General features: G+C 43.0%; 1 protein-coding gene across 1 annotated transcript; it reads right to left on the bottom strand.

Moving 5' to 3' along the window:
* Nucleotides 1-1,108: 1,108 nt before the first annotated feature.
* Nucleotides 1,109-20,405, bottom strand: LOC309529917 (glutathione S-transferase 3-like). Its single transcript, XM_082218394.1, has 7 exons — nt 20,324-20,405; nt 14,531-14,637; nt 12,421-12,472; nt 11,030-11,162; nt 9,686-9,827; nt 9,353-9,484; nt 1,109-2,829 (listed from the first exon to the last, which is right to left on the bottom strand). The coding sequence occupies exons 2-7, from the start codon at nt 14,615-14,617 to the stop codon at nt 2,683-2,685; spliced, it is 693 nt and encodes a 230-aa protein (XP_082074520.1). The 5' UTR covers nt 14,618-14,637; nt 20,324-20,405; the 3' UTR covers nt 1,109-2,682.
* Between the last annotated feature and the right edge of the window lie 5,366 nt (nt 20,406-25,771).

Here is a 25,771-nt window from a genome sequence, read left to right as displayed (position 1 = left end):
AAGTAATGGGTCCAGCTGTCCTTTGTGAACAACAAATTGTCGCTGCTTTTGTGTTGAATATAGTGGTACCTCAGGTTAAGTACTTAATTCATCCTGGAGGTCCGTTCTTAACCTGAAACTGTACTTAACCTGAAGCACCACTTTAGTTAATGGGGCCTCCTGCTGCCGCCGCACCGCCGGAGCACAATTTCTGTTCTCATCCTGAAGCAAAGTTCTGGGTTAGCGGAGTCTGCAACCTGAAGCATATGTAACCCGAGGTACCACTGTATGCTATATGGTAATTTATGGACCTAATAGGTATCCATCCATTTGCACATAACAAAATATGTATTTTTCCAAAGTAATTGTTGAACTGAAATCTGGAACAGTTTAAGTTTGAGAACCAAGGTATCACTGTATATAGAAATGAGCAAACCAGTGATATTTTAGGGAGCAGACTAGCAGGTGGGGCCCATTACTTACATCATAAGTAACACTGTTGCTGTATGTAGGTTTTATTTGTTTTTTATCTTATATTTTGGAAATGTGTTGGGAATCTGAATATGTGCAGCTACTCACACAGAGTCAATTAGGGTTTGGCAGACAGCCAAGGCAATGTAAAGGAGTGTAATCTGCCTGGTGATACAGAGGCATGGAAACAGCTCCATGATTGGTCAAGCTCTCTCAGGGAAATAATGATCAATGGCCTACTAACTGGAATGTGTCAGTGTAGGAGTTGGAGGTTGAGAGTTGTGATTCATGTATGAGAGAGCTAGCTAAAGATCCGTGTTCCTGTAAATAGTCCACTGTATATAATAAACAGCTAACTACAAGTTCCTGGTTCCTGCTTCGTCCAACCTGTCTGTAGCCAAGTTGCCAACTGCTTTCGTGAAGTCTGCGTTTAGTTGCGAGACCTTAGCCAGACCTAGCAGAGTAGTCAGAAAGCTGCAAAACACCAATAGGTTTTGCCAATAAAATGTACATCCAGTTTTTTCTCCCTTTAAATTTTTTGGGACCCCCAAGAGAGTGGGACCGTAAGCTATAGCTTGTTTAGCTTATACGTAAATCTGGCACTGATCCAGAAGCACAGCTTCCACACAATATTTACACAGTAAGGAAAAGCAAATGCTTCTTTACTCAGGAATCAAGGTAGTTTATTAGAGAGTTTTCCAGATTGTAGCAGCAATAGGAAGAAAAACACTACATAAATTGAATATACCAAATCCAATGTCAGCTTAGTATAATAACATAACGCAAAAGTTGTAGGAGATAGATAAAATATATTGAAGGCTTAGCAACTTAAGTGTATTTTGATTTCACAGGAATTTGTAAATAAGTGTCACTTTGAATGTCTTCATGCATTTTGCATAACCTTGGCCGTCTGAGCTCAGAAATACCAGCAATGAAAGGCAGAAAGACTGAAACAGATTCTCTTAATATTTTTTTCCAGCTCTGCAGCAAACCCCTTCCATTTGCAGAACACACTGGTAGGCAGAAAAGGATTGTCTGAGCCTCCCTTCTAATAGTGTTTTTTTATAACCGTCCAGCTGAATAAAAATATTGCTTCACCCGGTGAAACAGGATACACAAAATATATTTAATAAAGAAAGCTGTATTCCAAAAAGAGTAGGAAGACTGATGAATATATCTGCTAATAAAGAAGGCCTTGTATATGGCATTCTCCCTTTGCTACGTATGCTACTACTACTAGCAAGGGCACAAGTATTGGGGTGTGCATGAGAAATTTTGGTTTTGTTTTGCTTTCTGAATGGAAAAGGTGTTTATATAATTTATTTTTTGAAGCTTTTCATATTTAGTTAATTCAAAATCCGTTCATTTGTTTGTTGGGTTACAGTTCAGAAGGAGACACACCCTGTCTTTTGCCATCTAACTTTTAACTTTTTGCTAGATTCCAGGGATACTTGAGGAAGATCCCTCAAGTCTGATAACTAATCTTCCATGAATTTTCAGTGAAGACCAGCCCTGTCTTCTTCCAGCTTTTAGCCTGGAGCGGGGCAGCCAAATGGTTTGACATTTACAGGCTATAGTACTACTCCACAAAGGCATCAGATCTGCCAGGATTCAAACAGCTCAAAGGCGCCCATTTTTGAGACAAGGAGGAGGGGGGGGGGAATTGCCTTTAAAAAATGTCTCTGAATTAGAAATCCTGCCTGGATCAAATGTTCAGCGGGGTATTTGGTCTGTCCCAGAGTGCTTTGTAACAACCAATCCCTCTCCCCAAGGAGTTCTGGGAGTTGTAGCTCTGTGGGGAGGATAGGGGTCTCCTAACAGCTCTCAGAACCCTCAACAAATTACAGCTCCCAGGGTTCTTTGCAGGTAGCCATGACCAGTGTTGGACCTCAAATTTCAGTGTGCCATCTTTGGGACTGGCAGGACTGCTCTCACAAGATCCCGCAGGACAATCCAACTTCCCGCCAAATCTCACGAGAGCATTCCTACCTTGCCTGCATATAGCGAAATTGTGCAATTTAAATGCGTTTTAGATGTGGGCCTATTGTGCAATTTAAATGCGGGCATATTGTTTTTTCTATGTGGATGCACATCCCCATGGAGAAGCCTGTTTAGCAGCTATCAAGTGTCATACAGCAGTCTAGTCTCTAACACAATGCCATGAGTTTTACGACAGCCATTGCTATTAGGTATTAGTACTGGTGATTCTCTGGAGCTCAGCAGAAATGCTGCCTAAGGACTTGCAGACATGTTGTGATACATCTGGAGGACCCTTCTCACGGTCTCCACGTATCTCTCGTCAGGCACAGGTTTCCTCTGGCTTCCTGGCTCCAAAAAATTCTTAATTGTGGGGATGTTGCTGATCCGTTCTTTAAAAGCCTGCAAACAAGTGGAAAGGAAGAAGAAAAAAACAAGAGCAAGCATACTCAGAATCAAAGAACCTGAACTATAGCACTAAAAACACCCATCACCTTCAAACCATTTGGTAGAGTCTATTAAAATTGATGGCCCAACAAGCCAATCAATCTCTAGAGCAGGCATCCCCAACCTGAGGCCTTCCAGATGTTTTGGCCTACAACTCCCATGATCCCTAGCTAACAGGACCAGTGGTCAGGGATGGTGGGAATTGTAGTCCAAAACATCTGGAGGGCTGGAGGTTGGGGATGCCTGCTCTAGAGCATGGGCTAAAAACCTTTAGAGCTGCAGGTGTCACTGGACTACAACTCCCATCATCCTTGTGCTGGCTGAGGCTGATGGGAGGTGGAATCATCTGCAAGGCCACATGTCCCCCAACCCTTGATCTAGAGCAGGGTTTCCCAAACTTGGGTCTCTGGCTGTTTTGGGACTACAGTTCCCATCATCCCTGACCACTGGTCCTGCCAGCTAGGGATGATGGAAGTTGTAGTCCAAAAACAGCTGGAAACCCAAGTTTGGGAATTACTGAGCTAGAGTGCCACAGCTCTCTTTGCTACAGCTGTGTCAACAGCCATTTTTTAAAAAAATGAATTTTTAACATGCACATGCTTCCCATGTTCACTCTGGTTTGAATTAAGGAGAGTGGCTTCATGGACATCTAAGCATTTTTGCCAACTCATAATTCTTTAATGGGAGGCAACATTAAGCCACTCATCATGCAGAACTAGTGTGCATCAGCAGCAGCAGCACATTACCCTAAGGTCTAACAGTTTTTTAGAAGGGGTTTTGACAGAAGCCCATCTGCTTTCAGGTCTGGAACAGATGGGAAAGGAATTCTTTTAAAAAAGGAAGAAACAACATAACTCATATTCAGTGTTTGAAATTAGCCAGGAGCCAGGCACATTTTGCACCTGGTTTTCAACCACTTGCAACCAAGTGCCAGGATGGTGCTGTTGGTTTCAGCTCTCTTCACTGTGCAGCGAAGTGCTTGTCACAAGACTGTGTTTACATTCCACAGTCAGAGTACTGTTGGGTTTTCCCACGGGAAAGGGAAGCTGGATGTGACGTACACTGGTTTCCTGTTTTTCTCTCTGTCTCTCTCGGTTGTTCGAGGAGAAGGACGGGTTGCTTCTCTGCTCCCGCAGAGGCAAAATGCATGTTTGTAAATTCTCTACAATGAACTGAAAATAAAGCAACAAAAAGCATGTGGCACGTACTATTCATCATTCCGTTGTGCAAACGGACTCTGCTATATCAACATTTTGGTTCCGGGCCCAGAAAGACGTAAATCAAACTGAGGATTAAAGACTCCAGCGACCGAGTCGGAATGCCGGCAGAGGTACAGAGGAACGGATCGCGTTATCTGCTCTGCACGTCGAGTTTGATTGATGAAGGTATGTGCTCATGCTCCCGGAGCAGCCTGGCAGCCTGCCAGCTACTAGTTTATGGTTTTATTGCTGGACTTTGAACTTTTAAAGCCGTTTTGCCGTGTTACAGGCAAGGCTCCAAAAGGCACAAGCTAACAGGCTTGGATGGCTGGGGAAATCGAAAGTACTTTTACAAGTGCTTTTGGCTGAAGCTGCAGGACTGTGACGCAGTTTGTTTCAAGCAGCAGAAAATGGCAAACGCAAAGCTGGTTAATGATTTTGGGATTCCTAAGCTCAATAAGAATAATTACACAGAGTGGGTGTTATATGCAGAGGCAATTCTGCGGAAAGAAGGTCTGTTCAATGTTATTACAGACAACCCCCCAGCTCCAATTACAGCTGAATGGAATGCTAAGGATTCCAAAGCACGGGGAACGCTTACGTTGATAGTATCCCCAGAAGAGCTCTGTCTGTTGCGTGGAAAGACCACAGCCAGAGAAATTTGGGACACTTTAAGACAGGCTCACTTGAGGACAGAGGCTGGTTCCTCAATGTACTATTATGCCAAGCTGCATGATATGGCTCTTGCTGAAGGTGGAGATGTGCGTAAACACCTGATGGAGATGCAAAATCTGAGACATGAGTTGCAGCAGAGAGGACTCAACTTTCCAGAGGCTGTGTATTCCTTCATGATACTACATTCTTTGGGTCCAAGTTGGGAGTCCGTTGCCACTCAGATTGCTGTTCAACCAACTGCTCAGCTCACAGTAAACTATGTAACTGCCGTGATCCAGAATGAAGCAGATCGCCGGGGTGCTAGCTGCATGGATAAGGGGGAGTCTTCACAGACGTCATCCCAGAGTGCAGTGGAACCACCAGAGGGCGCCAAAGCTTTGAAGGCAGTGAAATGCTACTCGTGTGGACGTCTAGGCCATATGAAGAGGGAATGCAAATATCCCAGGGCCAAGACAGAGCAGCGCAGCGGAAGTTCAGCGCGTGGAAAAGGCCAAAGCAAAGGCAAAGGTCCGGTGTCCAGGACAACGCAGCACAAGGCAATGGTCTCACGCTTCACTCCAAAGGTTGCAAAGGTCCAGAAGACGTCTAGATCTTTCTTCGTTGTTGATTCAGCAGCTACACACCACATGTGCAACGACAAGAGACTGTTCGTGTCTTTTACACCGCAGGAAGGTGCGATTCACCAGGCGGATGACCACACGATTCCCAGTCAAGGCTACGGAACTGTTGTTCTTCACAGTTTGGACTTAGAGATACATGATGTACTTTATGTTCCAGATGCCACACACAATCTTCTCAGTGTGATGCAGCTGAATGAACGGAACATTGACGTATCCTTCAAGAACAAGAAATGCACCATCACAAAGAAAGACGATTATGTATTGCATGCTGAATGTGTTGATCGTTTGTTTTGTATTATGATGATGTTGTGCAGAATGATACTTGTTGCATTGCAAGTTCTAACAAAAGTTTGCATGCAGGATGTATTCATGATTTTCACCGAAAATTTGGTCATTTGCATTTTGAGGCAGTATCTAAAATGCCTACCTTGGTTGAAGGTATGACTATTAAACCCTGCAGGTACCACATGAAGTGCAAGGCATGCGCAGCAAACAAGGTGAAAATGGCTGAGAAAGGTAAGGTGTCTAGTAGGCAAGCTACAGAACCATACCAGATTGTTCATGCTGATTTAGTTGGTCCACTATCGCCCTCTTTGGGTGAAAATAGGTTCTTCATGGTTCTCATTGATGCATTTTCCAGGTATATTTACGTGTACAATCTCAAGCAGAAATCAGAGGCTTTTCCAAGGTTCAAGGAATTCTGTGCTTGGTTGGAAAATGTGCATGGTAAGAAGATAAAAATTCTTTTCACAGATCGCGGGGGAGAATTCACTTCTCAGCAGTTTGAAGCCTTTCTGACTGAGAAAGGAATTCAACACGATTTGTCCAGTCCTCGCTCGCCATGGCAGAATGGGATTTGCGAAAGGGCAAATCAAACATTGCTTCAAGGGTTAAAGACCTTGCTGCATGATGCAAATCTTCCAGAGAGTTATTGGGCCGAAGCTCTCTCATGTTTTCTTTACAGTTACAATCGCAGGTTATCTTCAGCGATTGGTTGTACCCCCTATGAGAAGATGTTTGGCAAGAAACCATACGTCAAACACATGAGAATTTTTGGTTCAGACATGTGGATTCATTCACCACAAAGCTCCAAATTAGGCAAACGTGGATTGCATGGTATCTTTCTAGGTTATCAGAAAGGTTCTTACAGAATAATGATGACTGACTCTAAGACAATTAGGCTCACAAGAAGTGTTGAGTACAATGCCAAGTGGGGGGAGAACGTGGGAATTTTTCAATGTTATCCTGATGACAGTGATGAGACTGAGGATAAGCAACAACAACCCACACCCACTGATGAAGGTTCTGATTCTGAGTCTGAAACTGAATCGGATACTTCAGAGGATTTCAAGAGTGCGAAAGCCTCTATGCGACCCTCTGAAAGCTCTGATCAGGAATTGGAAGAACCATTGTTCACAATAGGTCACTTTTCTCCTAAGAAGGAAGAGGAGAGTGTTGAAGACCAAAGGCTAATTCGCAGGTCACAAAGAGCCACAAAAGGCAGACCTCCAAAGAGATTTGCTGATGAATATGCTAAGACAGCAGTAGCAGTTGTTAAAAGCTCCAAGAAGGTATTTGAACCTTCAAGTTTCCAAGAAATCCAGGATTTGGATTCTAAGGAAGCTGAGCCTTGGTTAAATGCTATGAAGGCTGAGCTTGATTCCTTAGAAAGGAACAAAACTTGGGAACTAGTTCCAGTAGTTCCAGGAATGAAACTGCTTGGAAGCAAATGGGTCTTCAAAGCGAAGACTGATCAAAATGGCAAGATAGTCAGACACAAAGCCAGATTGGTAGCCAGAGGTTTTGCACAGGTACCAGGTGAAGACTACCACGAGACCTACTCACCCACGGTGAGGTATGAGAGCATAAGGCTTATGCTCAAGCTAGCTGCAGAGGAGAATCTACACATTAGTCACCACGATGTAAATACAGCATTTTTGTACGGATCTCTAGGTGAATCACTTTATATGCATCCACCTGATGGCGTACAGGTAAAACAGGGATTTGTTTGTGCTCTGAAGAAGTCCCTTTATGGTCTCAAACAAAGTGCACGGTGTTGGCACACAAAACTCACTGAAGCATTGTTTTCTCTAGGTTTTCAACAAGGGAAAGCTGATCCATGTGTGTTTGTCAAAGAGGAGGGGCAAAAGAAACTGTATTGTTTGTTTTATGTTGATGATATTTTATTCTTTTGGAAAGATGTCACATTGTACAATAATGCCCTAGCTCAACTGAAAGAGCACTTTGACATGAAAGATCTTGGTGAGGTAAACAACTACCTATCTCTGGAAATAGAGAAAGATCAAAGTGGTAACATTCTAGTACACCAGTCACGGAAAATTGCTGATGTGTTAAGCAAACTGAACCTGATGGATGCTAACCCTGTAGACACACCAATGACAACAGGTTATCAGGTAGATGACACTGAAGAAGCATTTTCTGACACTACACTGTACAGAAGTGTGCTAGGCAAGCTAAACTTCATTGCCAGATGTTCAAGACCTGACATTGCTGTTAGCTGTAATTTGCTAAGCAGACAAGTTAACAATCCTACTGTTAAGGATTGGAAAGCTCTGAAACGCATAGCACGCTATTTGAAAGGCACTATGCATTACAGACTGAGATTTAACAATCAGAAGTCTGGTGGTCTTGAGATTTTTGCAGATGCAAGTTTTGGAAGTGACACTACAGACAGGAAAAGTACGTCTGGAGTTTGCTACATGTACAATCAGGGTCTATTTGATTGGTCATGCAAGAAGCAAACAACAATTAGCTTAAGTACTTGTGAAGCTGAACTGAATGCACTGTCTTATTCACTTAAGGATTGTGAATGGTTGTTACAATTGTGCAAAGACATGAAAATTCCTGTCAAATGTCCAATCCAGGTTTACCAGGACAACAAAGCATGTTTGGCTTTGCTGAATTCAGAAGGTTGTAAGCAAAGCACGAAGCACTTGCAATTGAAGGTGCAACATGCTAGGGAACATATTCAGAAGGGACTCGTAACGGTGTCCTATATGCCAGGTAATGAAATTCCTGCTGATGTATTGTCCAAGATTGTATCAAGGGATCAACACTGTACCTATGTACAGAAGTTGGGTTTGTACTGATATTGTACGAACACGCTGCCCAGTGATGTTCACAGAAAGGGGGAGGATGTTGGTTTCAGCTCTCTTCACTGTGCAGCGAAGTGCTTGTCACAAGACTGTGTTTACATTCCACAGTCAGAGTACTGTTGGGTTTTCCCACGGGAAAGGGAAGCTGGATGTGACGTACACTGGTTTCCTGTTTTTCTCTCTGTCTCTCTCGGTTGTTCGAGGAGAAGGACGGGTTGCTTCTCTGCTCCCGCAGAGGCAAAATGCATGTTTGTAAATTCTCTACAATGAACTGAAAATAAAGCAACAAAAAGCATGTGGCACGTACTATTCATCATTCCGTTGTGCAAACGGACTCTGCTATATCAACAGGTGCCTGACATCTCCAGCTGGGGAATCACTGGATTTCGATTGTTTTCACACACTAATATCCCTTCCTGTATAATTCTATCAGTTATATTTTATCTGCACAATTGGAATGAATCTCAGGAACCAAAACACTTTTTCTGAGCAGGAGCAGTGAACTTACCCCACCCCACTGCCCTGCTCACATGGAGATCCCTACATTATGAATGGCTGTGTCACCATTAAGAAAAAGAGGTCGGAATAGGCTGATATATATGTGAGCTGTCCCTGAATCAAGTGACTTTTCTTCTTTAAGTTCTCAAAGCTCTTCACCGAGGTCAGGGTTATCATTTGAGCTAGCCAGATGATTAATTGAGAACCAATCACAGTCAGTCAATCGTTTGAAAAATAAGACTTTAGAGCCCCAAAATGGCAACCAGACATTCCATTTTGGCAACTGCAACCTTGGTTTAAGGAGCCATTTGGTGCCGAGCTTATAGATCTGAATTTCTAACACTGCTCATATTGTGTTTGTTTGCCATACCTGCAAGTGAGGAAAGTCGGCCAGAACACTGGAGGATTTTTCCTCCACCATCAGAATAGCTTCAAGCAGCTGGACGTCTGCCCAGCTGAACTGGTTGCCAACAAGGAAATCTTCTCCATGGCCCTTCAGCACCTGCAATACACCAGTGTTAGCCCAACGCCTAAGAACAGCTTCCCAAGCACACATAAGCATCTTTCTCATCCATCACTATACCTGTCCTTTAAAAAAAACCACACCACACATTTGTTCTTCCTGTGTTACATTTTACACATTAAATTTGTGAAGCGGTCCAGATCACAAGCCTGTTTCATAAAGCAGGTTACTGAAACGCACCTTTTCATAAACAGGGAAATATCTTTGTGTTGCTTTTTTGATGATTGTAACCAGTTGCTTCTCCTTGTCCTCAGGTGTTAAGAAAGGGTACATCATAATCAAGATCATTAGGTCCATTGTTCCTTCTGCATACATGTCAATTCTAAGGAGACATATATTCACACATCTGTTAAGGTGCCCATCTTGTTTACGACATGCACACACAAAACAGAATTTCAGCTTTTTCCTGCTGTGCAGAAAAGAGGCTGCCAACTACCCTGTGTCGACAAGATGTTGCAATTCCAGCTGCTTGGTGATGGAGGATTTTCTCCATGTTGTTGCAAACCTCCAGATGTGCTGGGCTCCAACTCTCAACTAAGACAGCCAAAGGCCAGGGATGATGGGAGTTGTTCCCCCAAAATATCTGGAAGGCACTACTTTGTAAACGGTCAGAAAGAGAGGACAACTGGGTCTGCAGGCGACTGAGGCAGAAAGTGCTCACTCCTAGTCCACATGGAAAAGCTATGATTTTTTCCCCATCCTATCATTTGCTTTTCATGAAGACTAGCTAAAGAATCATCCGCCACCAACTACTTTTCCACTTGTCCCATGCTTAGAAAGCACAGGTAAAAGTTTGCTCCTCCACTTTCTCTAGAAAAATCTGCTTTTCACTCGCTCTTTTCCATAGAGAATCTGACTGATGTTTGCTCCAATTCAGCAGTAAAGAGTCAGTTTCCCTGGGGGAAAGTGGCAGGATAGGTGGAATTGTGGAGGACAAGCCCTTTGACTCAGGCCACATTTCTACCATACATTTAAAACCATGCAATGCCACTTCAAACAGTCATGGCTCCCCCCCCCCAAAGAATTCTGGGAGCTGTAGTTTGTTAAGGGCCCAGAGAGTTGTTAAGAGATATATAATAATAATAATAATAATAATAATAATAATAATAATAATAATAATACCCTGCCCATCTGGCTGGGTTTCCCCAGCCAAAAGATTAAAAACAGAATAAAATATCAAACATCAAAAACTTCCATAAATAGGACTGCCTTCAGATGTCTTCTAAAAGTCAGATAGTTGTTTATTTCCTTGACATCTGATGGGAGGGCGTTCCACAGGGCAGGCACCACCACCAAAAAGGCCCTCTGCCCTCTGCCAATTGCCCTCACAGAGCTACAATTCTCAGAGTTGGTTTATCTGTCAATCCCTCTTCACAGGCAACTCTGAGCAGGGGCTGATGGGATTTGTAGTCCACACTATCTGAACGGCCCCAGGATGTAGTAGTTCTCAGAAGCCAGAAACAAGAGTGAAATACAGGACCCGAAATATAACTTAAAGCTAGCTAAATGTTTCTGGTACTGTACAGTGCTCTCTCCTTCAGGTCCTTCCCGTAGAGGTTGTGCTTTGCAGCGATGTAGCTGAGGATAGCTCGCGTCTGAACCATCTTCATCCCATCCATTTCCACCAAGGGCACTTGCTGAAAGAGGAGGGATCCATCTTTTGAGAGGATAAAAAAAAAAACAGCGAAAGGTCAAAATGTTTCTTCTAGAAATGAAAGTCAGTACAATTCCACGGTATTGTATTGGTGCTCAGAAGGACTGCAGAGACCAAATGAGGAAATGGTGGAGCAATTGGTGGCGACTATTATTCTACACGGGCTGGCCAAAGAACACACAAAAAAACTATCTTGCAACCTTGCAGTCAGCTAGGAAATTTGTTTTCAAGTCATGGAAACAGTGACCATTAAAAACAGGTTTCAAGAGAACTACCGTATTATTCTGTGCCTAACACGCCCCCGTGTATAACACGACACCTATTTGGGGGGATTCCAAATTAAGAAAATGGGGGAGGTCCTCTGTGGCTAGGTGTGCCTTCATGCATTCATAACTTCCAATATAGTGGTACCTCGGGTTAAGAACTTAATTCGTTCTGGAGGTCCATTCTTAACCTGAAACTGTTCTTAACCTGAGGTACCACTTTAGCTAATGGGGCCTCCCGCTGCCACCGCTGCATGATTTCTGTTCTCATCCTGAAGCAAAGTTCTTAACCCGAGGTACTATTTCTGGCTTAATGGAATCTGTAACCTGAAGTGTCTGTAACCTGAAGAGTCTGTAACCGAGGTACCACTGTACTGAACCTTTCTGAATAGCAAAGGAGTTGGAGCCGGAGGATGAGGAGATCAATTAAAATCAACATCTCTCCCTTCTGCCACTAGACTATGTTGCTTACTTGAAATGCAAGAGTACAATTCTTCTCTGGCACTCAAAAGTATTTGCCTTCCCTTTGCTCCTATCCAAGAAGATACTGTATTTTTCCATGTATAAGACACCCCCATGCATAAGATGCCCCCCAAATTTTAAGAAAATAGGGGAGAGACTGCCCCGTGTATAAGACGACCCACAGTTTTTCACATAATTTTAAAGTAAAAAAACCTAGTCTTATACAGTGGTACCTCAGGTTAAGTACTTAATTCGTTCTGGAGGTCCGTACTTAACCTGAAACTGTTCTTAACCTGAAGCACCACTTTAGCTAATGGGGCCTCCTGCTGCCGCTGCGCTGCTGGATGGAGCACGATTTCTGTTCTCATCCTGAAGCAAAGTTCTTAACCTGAAGCACTATTTCTGGGTTAGCGGAGTCTGTAACCTGAAGTGTATGTAACCTGAAGCGTATGTAACCTGAGGTACCGCTGTACATGGAAAAGTATGGTACTTTGTTTGTCTTGCCTGGCCAAATATTTTCAAAATCACCGAATTACCTTGAAGCAGCTTCTCGTATTGCTCTCTGGTCTCCAGAAATTCCTCTTCAAACTACCAGATGGGGAAAAGAAAAAGTGTAATGAATTGTTGCAGTGCTTGAGAAGCACACTCATCACTGAACGTCATCCAAGGACAAGCACCCTCCTTGAGTTTGTTACTTCTGAAAAGTCACAACTAAGCAATGAGCCTTTCATAACTTAACCAAACCGTTTCTTATCGAGATGTGGGCATTTCCAGCACTGAATCAGGTTTCTAAAACCAGTGAAATGCAAGAAAGGAACAGCTGCTTTCTTCACTTCCGATAAGATTTTCCTTTCCTCCTACATCACTGTGATACCGAGTGGATTTCAACTGAATCACACAATGCAATAGCACGAGGACTAAAAAAACCCCAAACACATGCAAAAACCACAAGCAGATACACAGAAAAAACACATGTCCAGTTGCCCAAGTTTAAGGGCCTTGAAATCATATTTTTAATTCCTCTCCCCTTGTACTGCAGTTAGGTATTTCTGATAAACTGCTTTGGATTACTGATTTGTGCTGGGTAAAAGTTGAGTAAAATAGGAGCACTCTAAGACAAAGAGCAACCTTTCTTCATATTATGTTGGCACATCTAAGAAAGTACTACTTACTTGATTTTTAAATATATATATCCTGTCTTTCTGGCCTAACAGGGTCATCAAAGCAGCTTGTAATAAAAAATAAAAACCAGAATTAAAGTTTTTCATAAAACATCAAATCCTCCCTATCTCTTTTGGGTGGTTCATAAGCTTTCAATAGAATTCAGAGGAATCTGAGGCAGACACCAGCTAAGTGCTTCTGCTAATGCAAAGATTTCTACTTGCACAGTGAAACTTCCCCTTCCTCTCCTTTCACACCACACTCCCCCCCCCCCAATCTGCTCCAGAGGGTTAGAGGAACCCCCATAACAGATTTAGGGGGCAACTGGGGAGAGGCGACAGAGAGGAAGCCCCATTCTGCAGTGAGAAGTCCTGGGACTAAAGGAAGCATTTTGTTGGATACCACTCCTGATTTTTAAAGTCATGTTTCTAGTTCTCATAACTTGCCAACAATTTGTACACAACAGTAGAACATTTTTCTATATTGGATCTCAGCGGTACTGACATACGGATTCTAAATTCCTCTCCCCTGGGAGCAGCCGCCAAGACCACATAACACTGGTCTTGAAATATCTACATTGGATCCCAGTACGTTTCCGGGCACAATTCAAAGTGTTGGCGCTGACCTTTAAAGCCCTAAACCGCCTTGGCCCAGTAGACCTGAAGGAGCGTCTCCACCCTCATTGTTCAGCCCAGACACTGAGGTCCGGCTCCGAGGGCATTCTGGCAATTCTTTCCCTGCGAGAAGTGAGGTTACAGGGAACCAGGCAGAGGGCCTTCTCTGTAGTGGCGCCTGCCCTGTGGAACGCCCTCCCATCAGATGTCAAGGAAATAAACAACTATCTGACTTATAGAAGACATCTGAAGGCAGCCCTGTTTAGGGAAGTTTTTTATGTTTGATGTTTTATTGTGTTTTTAATATTCTGTTGGGAGCTGCCCAGAGTGGCTGGGGAAACCCAGCCAGATGGGCGGGGTATAAATAATAAATTATTATTATTATAAATGACTGTGTGGCTTCAGAATGTGCAGTTGCAAAATAAGCAAATAATGAAAATAATTTAAGTGTAGCAGGTTGTACATGCATTCATTCTCAACAATTCTATATGCTGTGCTGGTGAAAGGAAGGGGCAAAATATATTCCCATGGTATGAATGGGGTATCCAAAAAGAAATGGAAGGGGGGACCTTCCCAAGGCTAAAGGCGGCTTATCCAACCCCAGGACAACTTTATCTGGCTTGATAGCTTTATTATATATTCCATCAAGATATGGCCAAAAAAAAAAAAAAGTTGCTTGCTTCAAAGTTTCAACACATCAAGAAACAAAATCTGTTCGTGCTGTAAGAAATAGGAATACCCCACTGATTCTCATCTCTTTTGGCTACAGTATGTAATGTGCCCTAATAACTGCATCCCACATTGTACAAGGCATATCCCATAACCATGATAACATCTCTGTACAGAAGCTGGCAGACAAGGAAACACAAACCTCCACCCCAGCTGCTGCTAACAGCCATCGTATTGACTCCATCTTGCCTCTTCCATCAAAGTAGTACAGTTTGGGCTTTCCAGACATGATTTCAGCGTCTTGATTGCCTGATGAAAAGAAACACAAAGGCATCATTCTTGGTGCACAGCCAACTTGCTTGAGCAAACACATTTCACCAAATAAAGATCTGAAACTAATCATCATTCGTTAAGCAACAGAGAGAGGTCATAAGGTCTCTTGGCACATCGAGATATAGTACAAAAGGCCATCGTTCAGCAAATGCAGTTTGTTATGGTTTGCTTATTGATACATTGCTAACATACAGAGTACTTTCCACTTGTTTCCCTGGCATGTTAATAAAAACTGCGCAAACAGTGTTATTGTTGTTGTTGTTGTTGTAGTATCCCTTTGTGCAAAAGGAAAAGTGGATTCAGAAGCAGATTAATGCTAAGGGCGGATGGACCACCAAATTCAGAGCTTTTCTGGACTTGCACTGGCAAGGCAGAAGGTGGGCAGGGCACCCCACCACCCTCCTTAAGAAAAACCCTTTCCAATGGTCCCAATTGGAACAAATATTACGTATGTCAGTCCAATGGCCAGGTTACCTCCCTGCACTAGTAGGGGACAAAAGTTAAGATACACTTGTGTGAATAGATCTTGTATTCTTCTATCTCTTTTCGTTTCTCTTATTTTGCCCCTTTTATTGTGTAGGTTAGCTTGTCTTCTATTGTATTGTGAAAAACTTTAACGAAACTTTATTTAAAAAGAAATAAAGGAAAGGAAAGGAAACAGCTATCAAGCCTGAACAGGTTACTAGAAGAACTCAAAAAGAAAGCTAATCTATTCTGCAACCCACAAGGCAGGAAGAGTGCACAATTAGCAATCCATTCAAGTCAAACTAGTTACATTTTTGGAAGTAGGAAAAGAACCCAGTCTGTTACTTTCTCTAGTCTTCAGCAGAAAGGATCCTGGGAAAATTATGTGTTGGCACGTAAACAATAGCCCACAGTTCTCAGTGTTGCTGCGTCCTTTAATAAGGAGGGGGGAGGCAACGGCTGAAAAACTGTGGAAGACAGCTGCATCATTGGAGAGAACAGCTACTTATTCGGCCAAGAGACATAAATAAAAAGACAGAAAGAAAACAAAATCAACCAGATTTCAGCTGCTCATTGATGATCCAAGAATGTGGGCAAAGGCTAGCCAACTGCAGTCTGCATAGTCAATCTACAGTGGTACCTCGGTTTAAGAACAGTCCTGTTTACGAACAATTCAGTTTATGATCCCCGCAAAACCGGAAGTAGTGTCCCGGTTTGCGAACTTTACCTCAGTCTAAGAACGGAAGCCGAACGGTGGAAGGGCACAGGCGGCGGGAGACCTCATTAGGGAAAGTGCACCTGGGTTTAAGAACAGTTTTGGTTTAAGAATGGACTTACAGAATGGATTAAGTTCATAAACTGAGGTACCACTGTATTCTATTTTGTAGGCTCACACTGAGCATTGGAGAAATTATTTCAGATCCCACTTCTACTATGAAGATGGTGAATTGAGAAAACCTGGAATAAGAGCAAGTTCTTCACATTACAGCACCATTAGAACAGGAAAACAAAACAACGGCTATTTGTAGTGGGGTAGCTGAACCAATTATCCATTGAAGCCCCTTATGATGCAGAGTATTACTACTACTACTACTACTAGTAGTAGTACTATTACTATTACTATTGCATTTGAGTTAAAGAGTACACCTGACTGCTGCAATCACAAAGACACAACACAGATGATTGTAGGTAAGAAAATAATAAAGTTGTTTATTGTAGGAAATAAATGCCTTGGATAGAAAATGTTTCTAGCCTAACTAGTCTAGAGGAGGAGAAGGCAGCCATGTTTGCTCCTTTCTTCTCTCAGAGGATCATTCAAAAGGAATACCTTATTCTGAGGTCCAATAGAGAGGTGTGAGAAGGAAAAGATGTATCAGTCCAAACAACAAAGAGAAAGGACATACGTATAATAATACCCTAAGGATGTTGTCATGCGGCAGTTCAGGTGGCACTGCAAACTACAGTATGATGACAAATGAGGAGGAGGGAACTGGAGACAGAGGCAGGCAGGTGGGCAGCCAGAGATGGACAAAATGTATCAACCCGTTCCTAATGCACAAAAAGCACACCTTGTACCAGAACATCAAAGCATGATCTGTACAGGATCCTCTTACTTAGACAACTGGTCTGCTTCAGAATAAGATGGGAGTTCTTCATGCAAAAGTTATACATGAATGAAGTAGGTGGAATTAATTCTTGAAGATTCAAGTCAGACAAAAGAAAGTCTTGCCTACGCAGCTTTATAGGGGATTAAAGCTAGTCTAGTGAGGGTTGGACTAGGATCAGAGAGACCTAGAGTTAAATCTCCCACTACCTTGGGTAGGTCACTCCCTCTCCTGCCTTGTAACAAACAAATAATAGGAATAGGTTTATTAACAGTTATTAGCCTTGAAAGGTAAAGAACTGCCATGTTGCGTGCCAGTATTTCTCCGAACATCAGTTGCCAAGGGGCAAGAACAGAACGTGATTATTGCCTTGTGGGATTCCTGGAGGCTTCTGATTGGCCACTGTCAGAAGGGGGATGCTGGACTAGAATAGCATTGAGAAGGATCCACCAGGGCTGCTCCTATGGGGTTTCAGGATCAGACCACCTGGAATGCTGGTTGTGACTTAGGGCCATACTAGAAGATACATTAACTAGGTGTGTGCTCTTAAGTGCAGTTTATTACGTACACAAATTGCCAGTGCAGACCCACCTAATCTGGATCAGGACCATGGTAAAGAGTTAGTGGGCTTTAACCACTAGCGGCCCTGTCTCAATGCCACACACCAGAAATGTGAATAGTGAAGGAAAAAACCTCACATTTGCTTTGATTGAAGGTTTGTCTCCTATGCCACCTGGTGACATGGGGCATCTGATCAGGCAAAGGGTTAATTTTCCCCCCTCCCACCGAGCTACATATAAGGATTCTCCCACACTGACCATTGTTGTGTAGAAAAACCTTGCATTTGTGCACAGACACGGAGCTGAAGTCTTGCCACTTTCATCTGACTTTTAGGAATACATATTCAGTGACACAGATGAATTAGGGGGGGAAATGAGTATTATTAATTGGAGAGAGAAACTTTCACAGAAAGGTTGGAAGAATGGGCCACAAGGAGGGAGGGAGAAATGAAACACTGAAATGAAGATGATTGCCAAACAAAGTATCCAGTGATGAAACAAAACAAACAAATCCACTGTACTAAAGTTCATATTATACCAGTTTTGGGGAAAGCACCAGTGAAAAAAATATTGCCCTTTCCTAGATATCTTAGACATCATGCCTTAGAGATCATGCCAACAAATATGGGACATAAAATCAGCACCACTGATTGTATTCTTATCTCCCCATTCTCAGTTCAAATTCTGGGTTATTTTTAGAAGGGTCAGATTGAACAAACTGAACTCACCCACCTGGTAGATACATAAAAGCAAAGGAACAGATTGTTCTTCGAATATAAAAATCTCAAGTGGGTTTTCACACACACAAAAACATAGTTTCGAAAGCCAACAATAGAAACAAGCAAGTGTTTGAAGGTTAACTAAGCCCCCACATTTGGCAATATTTACTGCTCCCTGAATATTAATAGTATGGCATCATGGTTGTCAGAAAGGACAAGGAGAAACAAAATGATAAGCAGTGGCATTTTTTTAATTGAACCAAATTATTTTGGTGTTAAGTCATTGTAGCAGATGACTGGTGCTGGGAAGTGCAATTTGGGAGGCAGAGTTCTCCCTTTTCGTTCTCCTGGACTTCTCAGCGGCTTTCAATACTACTGACCACGGTATTATTATGGGGTGTCCCTGAGATGGGACTTGGAGGGCTGGTGTTATGGGGGTGCCAGTCCTTTGTTCAGAAGAGGGGGCAGTTCTAAAAACTAGTGCTGGGGGACTATTTTTTTAAAAATTGTAGTAGATACAAAGGACATCAATACACAAACAATACACAACAAAGTCAGGCCAACTTACACTCCGAGTGAAACGTTAAGGAAGAGATAAATGTCAGAATGCTAGAACCACCAGCAAACAGAAGACAGGGCACCAACAGAAAGTTACAAATGGGGATCTAGCATCAGAAAGAAGGGGCAATAAAGAGAAGACACAGATAGCACTCCAATTCATTGAATCTACTTGATCCATTCAAAGGCTGGAGGAAGAGTTAGGTGGTGTGCAGCATTTTTTACATACATAATAAAATCAAAGATAATTTGTCTCTTTTGCTTTGCCCTCAAACAACTCTAGTTTTTTTCTAAAAGGGCTCTCTCCTCTTCCAGGGGACTTTTGATCTCCCCCTTGGCCCTTGGTGTGCCTCAAAGCTCCATTTCGTCTCCCATGCTTTTCAGCATCCGTGGGAGATATTATCCAGAGCAGATGGGTTATCTGTAGGAAACACAGCTCCTTTCCACCATGCAGAAAAACCCTGGGATGCAGTTGAAGTCCTGACAGAAGATGGGTGGAAGCGAGCTCACATGCTGAAACTTACTGATTCAAGTATGGAGGGATGGGAAAATCTGTTGAACTAGAGGGAACTGTGTCATCCCTACAGGAATAATCAAATCATCAAATTGTAGAATTGGAAGGGACCACGAGGGTCATTTAGTTCAACCCCTTGCAAATGCAGGAATCTTGTGCCCAGATCTTGCAGTGGGCACAGGTTTTGTTTTTTTGAGGGGCACATTCCTCACGGCACCCTGCAAGCCCAGCTTTGAGTCTCCCCTGTTGCGCCTTTCTCAAGTGCCCTCTAGTTGGGGGGCAGCTTGAGAATGATGCAACGGGCATGCACCCTGCCATCCCCGCTCCGTGCTTGGTTTGCAGGGCGCCATGAATGGGCCCCTCAAAGCAGGCGGCACATTTATTTATTTATTTATCTAACACAAATACAGTGGTACCTTGGGTTAAGTACTTAATTCGTTCCGGAGGTCCGTTCTTAACTGTTCTTAACCTGAAGCACCACTTTAGCTAATAGGACCTCCTGCTGCCGCTGCACGATTTCTGTTCTCATCCTGAAGCAAAGTTCTTACCCTGAGGTACTATTTCTGGGTTAGCGGAGTCTGTAACCTGAAGCGTCTGTAACCCGAGGTACCACTGTATGGGTTTTTAGTTTAATAAAACTTTCCTTGTAGTCCAGCGACACCTGGAGGGCGGCACATTGGCTACCCCCCCCCCCCGTCGCAGGCGCCCCATACAGGTGAGAAGCCCTCTGCATCTTCTACAGAGCCTCTCCCACTCATGGGCAGATGAAAGCAGGAGGGAAATAAAAGTGCATTCACTGCCCCTCTGACTTGGGGCTGCGGCAGGCAGGCCCCCTGCTGCTTAAGCACTGGATCGCTAAGTCTCAGTAACCAAGCTATGTTAGCAACCCACGGCCAGAGGAGCGCTTTGATCTGGGCACATCAAAGGCTTCGAACTTCGAACGCTCAGTTCCCACCCGGACCCGCCCAGCCCCGGAATGGCTCTCCACGTTCCAAACCCGCAAAGCAAATGCGCAAAGCCAAAGCAGCGCTGGGGCAAACTGCAGCTTAGCTCCCTTTCCTCCGTTCACGGTGCCTTTCACGGTGCCAGCAGGCCTGGTGGAGATACTGCTGCTAACCACTATCTATCACGATCATCATCACCCGCAACCTCTCGTCCTGTGCCAACCCCCCTTGCAGCTCTTCACACGATGCACGCCTGCACACGTGCATGGCTGCTGCGACTGCGAACAAGGAACCCTACCTTCGGTAGTAGCTGCAAATGCTGAAGGCTCCCGGAGTCCAGGTGCAGGCAACGCCTCCCTCGCCGTTTTGTGCACAGCAGGCAAGGGGGCGTGGGCAAGCCGAGAGGGCCCAGCCAGTAGCAAGATATTTAATTTGCATGTCGCTCAGTGCGACCTGGGAAGGAGGTCGAGGGCCAAAATAATCGGAATAATAAATAAAACCAACCCGATTTTGCAGAACGCTCTTTAATGTTCTCTTTCAGCGTTCGAGGGAGAATTTTACTTTTGCGCAGCGAGACAAGCTGATCAGAGTCACTATGACTTGAGAGCAACCGTCTCCCGAGAGGTATATATAGACATTAGGTCTCTTTCCTCTCTGGATGTGAGGGCGATCTGGCTGCGACATCTGTCACCCCATTGATCGCCAGGGTTGATTCGGCTGATCTGGCTGGCTAGGCGGGTGTCCCCTTCCTCCCTCACCGCTCCATGTGCGTCCCTCCCGAAGCTGCGCGCTCGGTGGAAGAGGACGACCATCCCAGATAGAAGGAGTGTACCGTTCTTCGGTCAAGGGTATACGATAGCTGCGCTCCCCTGCTAGAACCTCCAAACAAGCTCAAGGTCCATTTGTAGGAGAACGTAGGGTAGTCAAGCTTCCAAGACTCCAGACACATCCAAGTAAGGCGCTGCATGTGGCAGTTTGCCATTCTTTTCACATCCCAATGCCTTTTAAAAATGTAGGCAGCGTATTATATTCAACTGTATGTTCTTGTATGTTCAAAACAGGGTGTGTGTGGGAGGAGAAACACAAGCATTTTATTGTTGCAAATCCTAAACACAGCATAAATGTACCTGTAGTTTTCCAAATAAATGTGTTAATAGAGTTATCTATAACGAGGGTTGTCTAGTGCAACCCCAGCCACACACCCACCCTGGAAATGCAGGGGATCTCAACTAAAGTACCCATGACAGGCGGCCAATCTCTGCTTTAAAAAAATTGAATGAGGAATGAGTCCACAGAAGTCTTAGGGATGGGACCATAGTCAACCTTCCCTTTTTTGCGGGAAATTCTCTTATTCCAGCGCCATTTCCCGCTGCTATCCCAGATTGTTAGATATGGGTGGGACTGGGGACTTTATTCTTCTCAGCCAAAGTTGCTGGGATGAGTTTTTTCACAGATCTGCTCCCAACAGCCTACTTACTGAGGATTCATCCCAATTGCTTGGGGGGAGCTTATACTGAAGGGTCATCTCTACCCCCATCGTTCTGCCCAGACACTGAAGTCCTCCTTTGAGGGCCTTCTGGCGGTTCCCTCACTGCGAGAAGCAAAGCTACAGGGAACCAGGTAGAGGGCCTTCTTGGTAGTGGTACCTGCCCTGTGGAACACCCCCCCATCAAATGTTAAGGAAATAAACAACCATTTGACTTATAGAAGACATCTGAAGGCAGCCCTATTTAGGGAAGTTTTTTTTGTTTGATGGTTTATTGTATTTTTAATATTCTGTTGGGAGCCGCCCAGAGTGGCTGGGCAAAACCAGCCAAATAGGCGGATTACAAATATTATTATTATTATTATTATTATTATTATTATTATCATCATCATCATCATCATCATCATCATTATTATTATACAATGTCAGCTGCGTGCTGAATGTAGAACATGACTGTGCTACAAGCTGGTGAGAGGTGAACTGGCCCTTGAGTTCTGATTAATTCTTATTTATTTATTTAATAGTCTCAATGGTGCCATTAAGAGTTGAACATTAGCTAAATACTTGTGTCTTTTACTAGTTTCAGAATGTGTAAAGGTAGAAGTGGAAAGGCATTGGACACTAGAGGGCATAACCAGTGGTATTTTTCTAGAAAAAGAAGTGCCAGAACTCAACATGAACACCTCCCTCATTCCCTTAGAATGACCATGGCACCCATTCAGCTGAAAAAAAGCACTGGGCACAACCAAATTTCAGTGAATGCAGGGATTATTCAACACTACTCAAAAACATGATTTTTTGAAACACTTTATTTCGGGAAGGAGCCTCTCGTGACACAAAAGGAAACAAGCATTTGTTTAAAAAACCCCACAAAAGACCCCCAAGTAGAAAACATGTTAGGTTTTCAATACCCATTTATACCCGTTGGCTCACATTTAACTTTGTACTTATTCTCCATACATATTTTTCCTTGGCTACAGGACACACAATGTTTCTTGTTTTTACTAAAGCGTTCCTTGGCTGTAGTGATCCACAAACTGTGCTACAGTCACCGTGTGAGTAGAGTGGAGCTATTCAACACTGATACATTATTGACTAATCATCACAAATATAAACCAATAACCGGTTTTTATAAACCTCAACAACTTTATAAGCCAGTGTAGTGCTGTTGAATGTAGGAAACTGTACGTTTACTCTTCAAGCAGGTTTAGGATTGCAGCCTTAATCACCTGAAGAAAAACAAATTTAAGGTGGTTGAGGTGCCCGTTCATTTAAGTGCAGAAGATTTAAAACAAACCTGTAGTACAGAATTGGAACAGGTGAGTGTATCTTACTTCAGAATAAAGTGTCTTTCACGCTCTTCTCACCCACCAGCTACTCTACAGCATGCAAGACAAATGGTTCAAATATGAAGAGGCATCACAAACATTGCTAAGGGAAAACATTTCACATGTGGCATATTTGGCAGAGATGTTGCTTTTGGTCAGATCTTGGGGTAAGATACGGCTTGTGGTTTTTATCATTTTTTGTGACACAAACAAAGGAGAAGTGGAAATAAGGCCATTTTACTGCTCTCTAGGGAATTATGTTGTCAATTCAAATTATAAGCATAATAATTCATGAAAAGGTACTTCAAGCAGAGGTGTTCCATATGAATTCAGTGACAGTTGTGTCACTGTAAACTGCTCCAGACTTATCTGTTAAACTTGCAGTACAATGTTATATGTGCTCACTCAGAAGTAAGATCCACTGAATTCAGTGGTCCTTACTGCCAGGTAATTTTGTACAGGACTGTAGAGTTAAGCAATCAGACAATAGTAAAGGTAAAGGGACCCTTGACTTGTTAGGTCGCCACGGACGACTCTGGGGTTGCGACGCTCATTTCTGGGCTATTATCTATCATGATTCTTACATTGCAATCCTTTACATGCCTGAACTGAAAGGACTGTAAGGGAGCCAACAGGATAACAGCCTAAGCAGTTATTCAAAAGTAAATGCCGGTGGGGTTCGTTCCTTAGGAACTGTGGTGAGAATTGCAGCTTAATAAGGAAAACATATTAGCAAAATTAAATAATAAGCTAAACCGTTTAATAATTAGTAACTCTAGTGTCCTCCTTAAAAAAAAGTTCTGAATGAAATAATCCTCCATTAAATACTGGCAATTTTGCTTTCCACATATTTTTCTAAACAGTATAAAAGCAAAAGTATGTTTCTGTTTGTCCTACTCCCTGAAGCAGGAACCAAAGAATATACAAATACCACAACAGAGGATTTACAAATACCATGTCAGTAGTAAATTGATTTAACAGGTGATAGTTATCTCATTGATGAATGAATTTTGAAAATTACATTGTCACTGCAGAATTAAAAATGGGTCAAATTTATTTCCATTCGAATTCATCTGTCTCATATAGCAGCCACTGAGGACTGCAATGAAACAGAGCAAGGCTTTGTGTAGGCTCTGATAAGAAAGTATAACGACTTCTTGGTCCAGTTTGTGCTTCACTACAAATAGGAAATACTGGTCAAATATAGCTCATGTGCAGGAGAGAGGGAAATAGCTGCTAGTCTTGTGTTTCCATGGTTGCAGAAACCAAAACTACGTACAAACTTTCCCTCAATAACAAAGGAAATAGGGGAAATGAAACAGCTGGTGGGATAACCCCCAAATGGTGTTATTTTGGGGTAGGGAGATAGCAACTGTTCAGCTGAAGACAAGTGATGAGTTCATATCCTATTACCTTCTGGAGAGAAAAAATGCTGATTTCCCAAAAGTTATGGAGTTGGGATGTTGCCTGTGACAGGTTAGAGCAGAGGTAGGCAACCTGGAGAATGCATGTTACACCATCACTGACCACTGGCCATGCTGGCAGGGGTTGATGGGAACTGGAGTCCAGCCACAAATGAAGGGCTGGAGGTCTCACATCCATGCATTAAAGAACAATGCAGCTGTTACGCTTTTAAAAAAAAATGACAACACCTTTGTTGCCATCCTAGCTGTTGTGATTGCCAACTCCACCCTGTGTTTTCTGTGAGAGAATCATTCACAGCTCTGCTTTCAAATTCCCTCTGCAGTTCTGTTATCTGCACACCTCTTTTGCTGTGTGGAAATGCTTGAAGCAGAATTGTTTGTATTTTAGTGAAGGAGTGGCCAGACACCACAAATGCAAAAGGAAATGGGACTTTCCTTCTGCTTCAGTTGGAGGCTGAAAGGACAACTTCCAGTGCAGCCTTGTCAGCCCATCATCGGAATGCGAAGGTGTTGACACACAATTTTAGCATGCCTTCTTGCATCTCCTGCCCTCATGGATGACAGAGAAGATGCAATGGCAGAATATGGCTCAAGACACAGCGTGATTCCTACCACAGATTGGAAACAAAGATGTAGAAAAGATGCTCATTCTATACTCAAAAACTGCCTAGACAGAAACACCCATCTACTGGCTTGGGGTAATTATTTCTCCCTGAGAAAGAGACCGTCTTGAGCCTTTTCTGTGAGCTGAGATCTTAATCCCCATTCCTTCCACCTCAATTTAAAAAATGATGTATCATTTCAGCTGAACACTTGCCAGGCAGGGCAGTCTCCTTAAAACTTTTTCAACTCTTTGTTTTCATTTTAAAACAATGCATAGGTTTGAATCTGCCATTTTCTATACCATGTTCTGCTGTATAGCTTCAATCTTTAAAATTCTGGCTTACTGACATCTGCTAAAATCTGGCCATTCTAGAACAGCTGGAACTCGATCCTAAAATTACAGTATATAAATATGCATGTCAACCCATTTCTTTATGTAAACCTCGAATTATATAAAGGATAAATTTTGTCAACCCTGTAACAGAAGTTGCTGAGCTGCATTTGCAAAAAGGCAAGCCATAAAAATGAAATGTAGGCTGTGTGGAATATAAAAAAAAATATTTTAACTTTGCTGCTGGTATTTATCTTAATACTCCATTTATATTACTCTACGAACCAGCTTTGTCATATTTAATATTGCTTTAAATATTATCCAAGGGCCTTGCTACTCTTGCAACCCATATTGCTTCCCACTGCAGGATGACTCCATCTGTAGATGGTTTAGTTTGCATTGTGGAAAGAGGCTAGAATGAAGAAGCATGTGGTCAAGTTAATTTCCTGGTGTCACAAGTCTTTCCCTTTTCCAGTTTACATAGTCAGCAGTGAGAAGCTTATCCTGGACCAAACCAATATGAGCTGTATGTAGGGAACAAATGAACACTGAAAAATTAGGCTGGATCTTTCCA

Source organism: Podarcis vaucheri, assembly GCF_965113315.1.
Source record: "Podarcis vaucheri genome assembly, chromosome: 3".
Lineage (NCBI taxonomy): Eukaryota > Metazoa > Chordata > Lepidosauria > Squamata > Lacertidae > Podarcis > Podarcis vaucheri.
Note: the sequence above shows the minus strand (reverse complement) of the source record. Positions and strands in the feature narration are given on the sequence as shown.